We start from the raw sequence: 12383 nt of genomic DNA on the forward strand, positions 1-12383 counted from the left end.
TATATATAGATTCACAGGGCAAATTATCATAGACTGCAAATTATTGGGACAACCTTTACACAATATGCGTTCAATCACGCAGAAGGACACTCGGTGTTGCGCCTTGTAGGTTCTTCCACGAGAAACTAATTACTTTGAGCGCTGCTATTAAATGACCGCTCATACATATGTATAGGATATAATAGCATCTCGAGCAAACAGGTCTGATCCTTAGGATATAAGTTAGGCCATACATGGGGAGCAACAGGGTAATCCAATATACGATGCCTCCGGAGCTCTGCTCAATATTGTAGTGAATCTGAATGAAATTCGTGAATATGAGGAACGGCATTTTTTTTGAGCCATGGAGAAAATGTTGAAATCTCTTTAGCACAAAAACAACTATATCTTTCAAGAAAGGGATGATTGTGACAATAGGAAAATCGAGTCCGATGGAGCCCGTGATGAAGATTCCAACGGAGATTTGCGCCGTACAGAAAATTAGAACGGCCAGACGTGATGAAGTGTTCCGAATCACTGCGCACGGTATGCCGCGACATTTGAAAATATGCCGCGGACTCAAATTTGCGATTAAGCCAATTGCGTGGATATCGCTATATGCACACGGAACAGCGTGCTTTTCCCGCCTATGATGGATAAAAATGGTTAAGGCTAAGCCATCTTATTGCCCTTACCCTAACTCACCTACTATTTAAGTTCTGGCGCAAATTTTTAGGCGCCGAGTTTCACTTCCAACTATTATTTTGAGGGAGTTACTAGTAACGGTTATTTTACCGGCTTCTCGAACCACTTCTGCACCGCGTGTTATTGATGTTCGATCAATGACAAATGCGGCAGAACTTGGGTAGCACGTAGAAAACACAGTCCTGAATAACAAAATTAGGCGTAAACCTGCTATCTGCTATCCAGAATGCTCTCCTAGTCTGTTCATAGCGTAGTTCATAGATATGGCAAAGAGTCAAGTCCTTCTATTTTGTGGTTTCGATGAGTTATAATATAATTATACAAAAACAGTACGTGTAGAGTTAAACATTAAATACTTTGAGAATATAATTTTGATTGAAAAAAATTAAGTAAATAAAGATGCGCTTTCGCGTCGCAAAATATGCGCAACGTTTTATATACTTGTATAGATCTCATTTCTTGCTGAAGATTGCAAGTACGTGTTTTCATACCAGAATACTGATAACGTTCTCCAGTGATCTCAGCATTAGTCTAGCGGTTGATTTCTAGGGTATACCAGAAATCCCCGCTCAATGGAGTCTATCGAGCGCCGATCTGTAACTGTTATCTTACTGGGGGCAGCAGTCGCTAGTAGTTGGAAAGACCAATACAAATTGAATTGAACTACATACCGATGAAATGAAATAGTTACAACGAAAAAGTCTCCTCACGTACTTTTCGAAGCCATTTTTGTATAATATAGTTGACCATGGGCATAAAAAAGTTCTAAGAGGAACAAGCTGTTCGGCTCTTGATAGATAAGCTTTTTTTGCCTAGAAACCAAGCAGATCATGTTTGTACAACGCCAATAAAGTATTATAAATGTTGTTTGTTTACATGCCTTCATTATAATAACCTGATAGCCCTTAGGTCCAGTACACAATGTTCTTGACAAACCTACAAAATGTCATGGTAAATGTTGTACAACCAATCTATGGGATAAGCGGAATTAAGCCATACCTACTTCAATGTGACTGTAAAATCATGTGGCATCGTCCACTGTTATTTAGAAGACATGTATATATGAAGAATATGTAACTATGCGTCCAGCACGATAATTTCGACTCCAACTTGATTGAATCTGTACAAATTCAGTAATATTTTTTAACGTTTGTTTTGCCTGCTCCTTGTAAAAGCTACTGTTAAGCGGGAAATTTAAAACATTGGTTCCTTAGTCTTATTGAAGGTTGGTACTCGGCAGTAGCTTAAATCGTCTGCGAAGCTGCTATTCAATTACCTGGATTGATCATCGGTTGATAGTGCAGCTTCACAACTTTCTCCCTCTTTCGAAACCAGCGAACGGAAATAGTAGAGTGAAGACGTAGTTGCGCTAAATACGACTTGCGTTGGAAACTGAGCTCAGTCCTGTCAAAACATAGATATTATAGTAGACGCAGTAGTAGCGTCGTATACCAACCAAATCATGATGGTTACGAGAACAAACGCACACGTGAGGGTTTCCGTTGTCGTATTCCAGATATTCGAAAACTATTAGGCATTCGACGCTGAGCGTCGATTAAGGCGCAAAAACCTATCAGTAATTGTATTTTTTGCTGCTCTATTTTTAAGAAAACGAAGTCCGTCTTATAATGTTCTAGGAGGAACTGGTATAAAGTACCAATCTGTCAGAAGCTGAATGATGCTTATAGTAAGTACTGCGTAGCTCCATATAAAGAGTTATATTACACCCAAATAATTAAGTCTCATAACAGAAGCGCATTTATCCCTATCTGTTTGAGTAGTGGGTAAGCCAGGCGCGCATGTACAGTAATTCCTATAGAACTATCATTACCGCGAACAGCGCGAAGGCCTTCCTGAAGTTAGTTCAACAAGAACCGAAGATGAGTGTTGCCAGCTAAAAACAGTTAGAGGATAAAAACAGCCTCTGTCGACCTTTTTGGGACCCACGGCCATATTGGAAGATATTTCGCTCTTCTAGTCCGATTATCCTTGCTGTTAGTGTAGATAAGCGGGCATGTGACCGTCTCAAATCACCTTGCTTAAGAGTTTAAAGTTTATTGTCTGAAGTTGCCTGCCTTCGGGAGTGAACCTGTTACGGTGCTGGTTGGCCACAAAGAACGGGCCACTCCGGAAGGGGCCTACTAGGATCTTCGATCTGTTCGCGGCGTTTTTCAAACTTGCGGGGTTCTTGGGATTAAGTTTTTTGACAATAATAATGGAGTAGTTTTTGAATTTTTATCGGAAAATTCTAATACGACTGGGGCACGCAAGTGGTGGGTAAAGTGTTTGTAACAGTTACTAGGAACCGTACCGCATTAGGCGTAACGGTGAAGATCGCGTCCTGGCATACGATGCTGTCGTCTTATCATCCTGCGTCGGTACAGCCGCTCAAAAATAACTCGATTTTAATGTCTTCAGCTCGCCCTGCTGGTCTATCTCTGAAGCTTGCACCTTGTCTACACCTTATTAAGTATTCTGCCTAAGCTCTTTTGAGCTGAGAGGCATGGTATGGGGCACTTAACGTTGGCTCCGGTTCTTCTAAACTAAATTCAACTGAATTTCGTCGTAATTTCCACGTAATACCACTTGAATCGACGATTTATCAAATACTACACTATTATATAGTACCCCAACCAGCGGTATATAATATATAATTCTATAAAGGGTAATGACTTCACACAGTTGAAGGACTACCCTTTATAGAATTAAGCCTGTGGTAATAACAATGTTTACAAACAGAACGTCCTACACCGTAAACAGGACGAATTTGAAGCTTAATATTTGTTGTGTAGACAATGGGTTTATAACAGTTGTTTTGGGTCTAGGTAATTCGCATCATTCTACCTTGGATATCGTTATGGTCAGCCACGACGCCTACATACGCGCAGGCACGAGTTAATAACAACGACAAGTTCGATTTGGGCGTCGATAGCTTAGGCAAAGCTCGACCCAAGCGAGCGGCTTTAGCCACAATCAACCGCCTTCCTCACCGTGCAGCACCTACCTTTGACAATAGTCATATCATTGAGAGTGTCGCTAATGGCAACCCCAGACCAAGAGTGGCAATCTTCGAAGACGATGGTACAAATTCTGAAGTTGTCAAATTTGCTAATATTAGTGATAGCAATTATATCTATGGGAGAATTTCATCGAATAGAAAACGGCTCCATAGGAAAAAAGCACGACACGTTAACCCAATAAAAAACGGAAAAATTACGCACGAAAGTCACAGAACGAGTCTAATTATGCGGTACCACTGTTCAATTGGAAGACGATCGATGCACCTCGCCCAGATATTGTAGAATATTATGCTTTGGCTCCTAACATGAGTTGTTCATTGAGATTAGGAGTCGATTCGATATCATGGCGAGCTATGAAAGAGGACATATCGAATTTTGTGCTACCGCAAATCGCAATTGCGAACTCAGAATTTTCAGATAGGTTGGTTTTCATGATGAAGACTCTACGTACACTGGATTCGAATTTAAGTTAAGCGATTTCTTTGTGGTTGAACATCCAAGAGATGCTGATAAACGTTACATCAGGAACCTCGTCACGTCTACCGAAGAATTGGCAGAATTTTTCGCAGTAGACGACAGTAAAGACAACTCAAAGTACTGTGTCAGTGTGTTGTTTTCAGGTAGAGATTTACGAAAAGCTTACATAGCATATCGAGGAGACTTGAGCAAATCTACAGGCGCATGCTCAAGGCATGACCCTGAAAAGGACCGTGCAGCGCAAAATGCTGCCGTTATTCGCGTGACTGACGGGTCGGGTTTTCACGCGAGCACTGAGTATTCTGCTTGGGGCATCGATACCGCAAGATATAGAAACTTACGAAGGCCTACAGTACGCCGTAAGGGAAAATATTCAGTATTCTGGCGAGCCGCTGATAAAGTTTTCAGCTGAGGACATCAACAGAATGTCGTACTTTATCAAAAACGTGCCTTGTATCACGCGAGAACCGACATGCGGTGATACTAAACTAGATTCGAACGAAGCGTATTATAGGAGGTCCGTGTTGTAACTTAAATTGCACGTTGCGTGAGAACGCAACGTGCAGTGACAGGAATCACGAATGTTGCCACCGATGTAATTTTGCTCCGAAATCATAGATTTGTCGGCCCGCGGACTACGCCAGCTGCGCAGATGTAGCCAGATGTACAGGTGATGATCCGTTCTGTCCTCTTGCATCAGCCAAGAATGGCACCCTTTGTCGAAATAATGGCGTTTGTATGCAATGGCGTTGTGGATGCAAATAGATATGCACAGAGCTCGGTTTAAAGAGCTGCCTCTGTAGTGGGGAGCTTGATGCGTGTAAGGTTTGTTGCATCAGTCCACAATCAGCAGTGTAAACCATTCAGTGTGCCACTCTACCTGGACAATGCTTCACCCTGTGAAAATGGTGGGGTCTGTTTATCTCAGATGTGTCAGTCAAGCAGTCTTAATGACACGACCAGGTGCCCAATTGAAACTTCTTCGCACATAATCGAAACTTCCTCGAAGAAGAACGAGAATAGTTTCTGACGATGGGATGGCATTAACAACTCGAGACTGCGAACTAAAAAAACTGAAAAAAAGATAACGCATACGTAACTCATTTTTAACCACCCAGCCTGGACGGGAGCTCAGCGTTGTGTAAACACTAGGGAACCTTTCCAATGCATTTCTTTATTCATGTTGCCTACCTGGCTTCAACTACAAATGAATCAAGTGACACAGAAAATTCGATTCTTCTAAGAGGTGTATCTCCAAGTGTCACCCCCTTTGTGTGAAATCATGTAGGGGTTAAGTTGAAGTAGCAAATATACGGAGATAATAAAAGCTATTTAAAAGGTCAATCCACATTATTGAGCTGTAAACTTAAGTCTTTACTTTATGGTCCAGCCACCCGTCGCCCATGAGAAATAAGTTATAAGACTTCTATTGGTTTTACTACCGTAAATAAACCAATGTAAAGAGGAGAGGAAAATGATTTTTGGTAGTCACCTGGCAGCCTGTAATAAATAATTCCTATAGGCCTATAAGACTTTTTTAAAATTGTGTTTCTTACGACGTTACAACGCCAAAAAACTATGGCCCAACCCAAAAATGAAGCGCCACATTTGCGGTTCTATCGGTTCAGACTGTATTTGACACCTAAAGGTACTTCCTAGAAATGTTTTTCTATACCTAATTAACAAAGATGATGTGACGAAATGAAAGGTCGATCGTGACCAACTTGCTTCGAAGAACTTAGCGAGTTTCGTGACGCCATTACTGAAGTGCGAAATAAGCAACGAGGACGCGTCTGCAGAAGTATAGACGTACAGGAAAACGGAACAGGACGTGATTTTATCTATTCGCTGTAATTACGGGGTTGCGTTTATAACATAGCAACGACCAGGTAAAGCAAGACGTTGATTTTCCTATGGAATGAAATAATAACATAACGTAACGCGTCGAAAGGAAGGTAGATGCGCAGAGATTCACGTGACTGTGAGCCGATTTGTTGCTTTATCGAATCTTGATGAAAAAAGTAGGAGCCATAACAGGTAAATTGAAAAAATTTCAACCGAATACTTATGGACAAGTAGGAGCATGCGCTGACATTTAGGACGGAGTTAGGTTTTGAACCCCAAGCACAAACTACGCCAAATACGGTTTGATGCCTAAAGGGTGAAACAAGTATTAAACGAAATTAGGACCCGTCGGTGGATGAATTGGAACCTAGGCCGCACACAGCCTTACCCTTACTAAATATGATTTGGATGAAATTTTAAAATCGCAGACTTATACAGTTCCTCATTATACAAAGACGATGCGTGGATACCGGCTGGTACGATTAGCCGTGTCGAAAACAAGTGCACTTTCAGACATGGCCAACAACAGCTGGATTCGCCACCTCCAATCATCGTATTGTTGCTACGTTTGGTGCTACTTGTTAGTGCTAATAGCGCTTGCCAAAGACTCAGCTAATCGAACAAAGGTAATCTATAAGCTAGGAGTAAAGTTAGAATCAGCCTGTGTTCAAAATTTCACCTAATTTTCATTCATCTTTCGGGCCAGTATTACCGCAAGTGAATGCAACAGCCTAGTATGCATTACAGAGCTACGCGCGAAGGTCCTGTCAATCGAACAAATCCTTTTGCGAATTAATCACAGGATGTTTAGGTGATTCGTATTCTTCTCAGGTCTACGAATTCACACGTAGCAGGTATTCCGTTGCGTCATATATATACATATATCGTTATCTTTCGGAATTTATAGGCTGGTTTCTACTAGATACAGACCTCTCTATGGGCTATTCTAGATTAGTTAGTTTGCGGTCACTGTATAGTGCGACTTAAGGATCTTCTGGATTTTCGCCAATCGACCTTCGACCAATAATGCTAGCTTTGTCCACGAATTCTCGGTGAGTCACCTGGCCGAGCTGTGCACACATGCGAAGCCCATACTCTCGCGTACCTAGAACTTATTACCTCTTGCACAGTGTATTCCGTTCGAATTCTTGACGCTACGAAGATTTGCCTATAGACGATCCGTAGTTTATTGGTATTTGCCTTCCCACTACCAGTGTGCCCGGAAGGCCGTATTTACAAATCTATAATGGACACAAGACAGCAGTTCTTGCTCGTGAAGGCGTGCACCTAAATTAAGCGAATATGCATGGCTCAAAAAGGCCGATACCATTCACCAGAGAATACTACTAGTATCAATACTATGTTTACTTAAATTCTATGAGTTTTTAGTTCGGTCATTGTTCTACGAAGAGCACTAAAGTGGGACGGTATGGACGCGAAATAATTGCAATCCATCGTCTGTGCGGGTACGTACGCCGTACTGAAAATGGATACGCATTAAACGACGAAATCTACTGCCGCATTGCTTTATCTTGCGATAGATAGTTATTACATGGAGGTCCCGTATACATATATATATATAAAATTGACTGTTTACTTGCGTGGACAAAGAAATCTCTATTGTTAGTTAGTAGTTTACGTCCTGCTTACTAGAGATGTGGTTTTGTCTATGAGTGTTAGCGAGAGGTCTTTCAGGCTTAGCCGAATACCATTGTAGGGAAAATATTCATTAACGTAAGATGAACTTCATCTATGAAAGCAAATTAAGTTAGCAGCGCTGGCTTCTCGGTGAACAGAATGGAGTCTACCAATAGCCAGTTTATTTCTATGAACCAAGAAATAGGATCGTAGCTTGAAGCCGGGCGTAGGCACGAAAGTTTACGTTAGATATGATAGAGGAAGCCATTATTTGCTTAAAACGGGGATGTGCAGCAGACTATAGTGTCGAAGGTAAACCGGAAACGAAAACAAGGTATCATAAATTGAAAAGTTGGAAGCAACTAAATAAAACCTCAGGAAGCGCTCATTATGCAGAAGTTAAGGGCTATACGCTTCGTCTTAACCGAGGACTATTTAGCAAAAAATCGAATTAGTTAGGGTCTTTTTTTGACATTAACTGCTTGCAGTAATACAGGCTTGTAATTTTCAGCTAATTTGTAAATAAACAACGAAACGTTGCTTTGTTGGAGCCATCGCTAAGCGGAAAAATCGTCAAAATATATTTTGATTAAGAGAACATACAGCTTACGGACAATATTGCTTGTTGTTGGTCTTCTCGCCTAACAGTACCAAGCAGTACACCGAATGGTCTTCTCGCCTAACAGTACCAAGCAGTATACCGAATTTGCAAATTATTCCAATCAAACTAGGTTCAGTGCCGTGATAAATACGGTCCAGCGTTCTATTTAAATAGATACACTGAGAATGCATTCGGCGATTCGCGTTCCGAGAATTACGCCTAACTAGTTCAATAATCCACCTTTATCGCTCATTTAGAGAAAATGCGAACTTACTGGACATTGATAAATCTAGCAAATATATTATGGTAAGAGGTCTAGTTCCACGCCCCTTTCATAGTCGGTCAGACGAAAGTGGTCAAGTCGTTAGAGCTACCACAATGTTTGAAATATTGCTAAGATTGATAATGGTTCGGGTAAAAGGCAACACGTTCTTGCATTTGGCAAATGTATGTATAATGATTTAGTTAAATTGCTCGATTAGGCCGTCGGCGATAAAATCGGACAATGTACTAGAGCGAATTGAAGGGTGGATATGCCTTAGCAGGTTTAGTAGGCATGCGCGCACAGGGCAGTATTTGCGCATAATATCTTAAAAGGTAATAAAATAGTTGACCCAGAAATAAATACAATGTAGAAAAAGTCCGACCATAAAAAAAAACGTTTCGTTTGAAATTTAGTTACATTATGGTTGGGTTTCAAGTTGTCTACGGGCTTCCGGGCTCCCAGGCATTCGTATCGATTTCCATTCGGTTTTTTTTACCGCGCGTTATTTCATAGCTGGTTCTTGCAATACAGTAGCCTTTGAGGGTAGTAGAAACGCTTTTATCTAGATGATAACTTATTGTATGCTGTGTCGTTTTTTGCTCAGATCAATCTGCTCATCATAGTCTGCGTGTCGTTATGTTTCGTCTCGCCCACAGCTGCACCTGACGATTTCGGGCAGAGGATTCCAGACAACGATTTCGGCTTTCGAATCGAAGACTTCGGCAATGTGCTCGTAAAACGATCAGTAAATCGCCCATACAAGAGCTCGTCGTCAGTTGTTGGCAGTAATCATTTATTTGAAGGTATCGTTGATGGTTACCTCGCATCAAGCGTCACGATTTTTGGGGATGGCCAACAGTACATCGGATTTGCTAATATCGATGGCAACGATTACGACATCACTGCGAAAGCCTCCTCATTAAAGAAACAGTCCTACTGGGCAGGTGCAAGAAATGTGCGTATAATGAAAGCGAAACGTCGTAATAAAGCAATAACCGCTTACCAACAAAACAAGGTTTACGACTGTTCAAAGTTGAAAGAGGTAACCGCCCCCGAAAATAAGCTTAATATCAGGAAGGACCTGACCAATAACATGCACTGCACATTAAGAGTAGTGTGCGATTTTCATTTCATGGTTCGAGTCGGAGAAGGGCTAGCGGATAAGGCCCGGTTTGAAATGGCGGCGCAAGTAGCTTTCGCAGATTTTATTTTCGGAAAAACCCCTTTTCGCGATTCCAACAATACCTACACCGGCTTTAGGTTTTCAGTAGGCGAACACAAAGTCCTAGAGAATTTTACCGATGCTACACATTACGGCATGGAGTACCCTATAGAGGATCCTGCTATTGCACTACAGATGTTCTCCGTCAATGATTCCGGAGATAATGACGGATATTGCGGCGCAGTGTTGTTTTCGGGGAGAAAATACGAAGGTTGCCCGAGACTCTTGACGTCCTACATCGGGGACTTGGAATACGTACTTGGGGCATGCGCGCCTAAGCGTAGAATATATGACTCGCCTCCATTCTTCATAACACCGAATACCATCCTTATAGCTGCAATACGAGATGATGAAGTTGTTAGCCGAGAGCAACTAGTTGAAGCTTTAGTGCGAGGGCTTGCGCGTATTTTAGGAGCAAGGAGCATTCCGCAGCTCCATCCTTCCGAATTAGAGTCCTCGAAAATGAAAAAATCCAAAAAGCGAAATCGCAAAAGACTGTTGCCCAAGTTTTCCCAACAGCAGATCGAGGAAATGTCGTTTTTTATGCGGCACAAACAGTGCCTCATGCGAAAGGGATTTTGCGGTAATCTACTCGTTGAGGGTAAGGAACAATGCGACGAAGGGCCGTTGGGAGGCCCATGCTGTTCTCCGACTTGCCTACTGGAATCGGGAGCCGAATGCAGTGATCAAAACTATGGATGCTGCGAGTTTTGTTCAATCTCTCCGGTGACGTGGATCTGTAGCGCTCCAGACTACGATAATTGTAGAGACGTGGGTCGTTGTACAGGCAGAAGTCACGTATGCCCTGAAATACCAGCCAAAAACGGAACTCGGTGTCGGGACCACGGCCTTTGCAGGGACGGGGTATGTCGACACATCTGTGAGGAGCTCGGCTTGACGAAGTGTTTCTGTAGCGATAAGGAGGACCAATGCAAAGTTTGCTGTATCCATCAGACGAGATGCAAGCCATTCGGGGTTCCGCTCTATCTCGATGAAGATTCACCCTGCGCCGCCGGTAAAGTCTGTAGAAATCACAAGTGTGTTCCTATAAGTTCAGGCGCGGGTTTATAAGAGGGGCGATCTGGGCTTCGGCTACGGGATCGATGTCGTCGCCGTAAGCTCAACTAAAATACGCACATCACAAGACGATATGACGATATGAAGTTCCATACGTTTTAAACGCTTAATTCGTTTAGTAGGCATCAGTAAAACGTTTTTTGCTACCCAATTACTGCGGCTATCATTATGTATGCCAAAGTCGATATCAAGTCATCTATACATACGATATTATACTACACCGGCTAGTTGACGCCCAGCACCTGACACAGCATTATATACAAACTGTCCCATACGGTATAATTTTTCGACGATGAAGCGTCAGCTATTGCACCGATGAGACTTAAAACAGAAAAACACAAAATCAGTTCTAATCTGGTTTGCGGAAAACTGCTGTAGACCGTGGACGTGGGGAGAGGGTATTAGATGTTAGAACAGAGTTTTATTTTCTGTCGGTGTTGCCAGTGTAAACAGACGATCGCTAGCAAACTGCTTTGATTCCGAAGCACTACTGGATCCGTCTACCACCGTAACCTGGTCGAAAGTACGCCTATTTGTTTAGCCTAAAGCGCGTACTAAACAATCATGAATTCAATTGTTTGTCATTGTCAGCAGCAAAAATCTTCATTCTATTAGGGCATATACTTATATAATACAATATAATACTAATACAATATTTATATAGAGAATACGAAGAAAAGGTTGTCAGCGAGAACCGAGCACCTGATCACCGAGGTTTATAAATATAAGGCAAGAGCTGCCGTCATATGGGCACGGTGCTTAACCGGATTGAAGCAGACTTTCGCTATAGGAAATTTGGCTTTTACATATGTATATTAAGTATTGGAAACGTAGTATTTTACGACCAAATGTGAGAGAAGCGTTACTACCTGTTAAATTGCTAAGTCTTGGAAAAAAGACGCTGCGTATTTGATGTAGCGGAACCGTGCAGCTAACCCCTATATAGACGACTTTGGACATCTTAAACTGCGCTACTTCGTAGCCATTATTTAAAAGGCTCATTGGCAGAATCTATGCTGGGATCCAATGAAAGTTCTAAAGTGAGCAAATGTGGAGCATCCTATTAGAATGTTCTATAATCATGTGGAAAGCCTTTATTTTCGTTGGTTGTTCTACTTGCCTTTTATGAAGTTCTACAGGCCTATGCACCTCGATTAGTTTTTAATATCCGTGGGGTCTGTCCTTATCCAGTTCTTGTTCTTTTGCCATTTATAAATATAAGGCGAATATAAGGCCATTTAGAGTTATAAAATTCTGACTTTTTTTTTCGAAAGTCAGGAATATATTTTAGTATGATCACGTGGGGCGCTCATAATTTACAGTTTTTCCAGGTCGTTGCAAAATAAACTAGGCTGTACGTTACTAAATTTTTGCGACATCTACCGCAAAACACTATCAAATTACAGCGATATTTATTATTCCTAGATATTCCAATAAACAAAAATGCGGATGCTTTGTTCTGTAATGAAACATTAAATTCGGAATATCGTAGTTCCTGTCCTAGCAGTTCTTCATCTTCCACGGGACGATTTTATGTGAAGTTGTCCGAGCAAG

At 41.7% G+C, this 12383-nt stretch overlaps 1 protein-coding gene and 1 long non-coding RNA gene across 3 annotated transcripts; one reads left to right on the forward strand and one right to left on the reverse strand.

Moving 5' to 3' along the window:
- Positions 1-1141: 1141 nt before the first annotated feature.
- Positions 1142-4227, reverse strand: LOC147755886 (uncharacterized). Its single transcript, XR_015325530.1, has 3 exons — positions 4156-4227; positions 3689-3774; positions 1142-2088 (listed from the first exon to the last, which is right to left on the reverse strand). It is a non-coding gene; the product is annotated as an uncharacterized LOC147755886 (long non-coding RNA).
- Positions 2282-12306, forward strand: LOC111250143 (ADAM 17-like protease). Of its 2 annotated transcripts, none has more exons than XM_022804920.2 (2): positions 2282-2371; positions 9135-12306. In XM_022804920.2, the coding sequence occupies exons 1-2, from the start codon at positions 2360-2362 to the stop codon at positions 10821-10823; spliced, it is 1701 nt and encodes a 566-aa protein (XP_022660655.1). In that variant the 5' UTR covers positions 2282-2359; the 3' UTR covers positions 10824-12306. The 2 variants fall into 2 exon arrangements, with proteins under 2 accessions (XP_022660655.1, XP_022660652.2); XM_022804917.2 differs by lacking the exon at positions 2282-2371 and adding an exon at positions 4666-6652.
- Positions 12307-12383: the final 77 nt, after the last annotated feature.

Source organism: Varroa destructor, unplaced genomic scaffold, assembly GCF_002443255.2.
Source record: "Varroa destructor unplaced genomic scaffold, Vdes_3.0 BEIS01000004.1, whole genome shotgun sequence".
Taxonomy (NCBI): Eukaryota; Metazoa; Arthropoda; class Arachnida; order Mesostigmata; family Varroidae; genus Varroa; species Varroa destructor.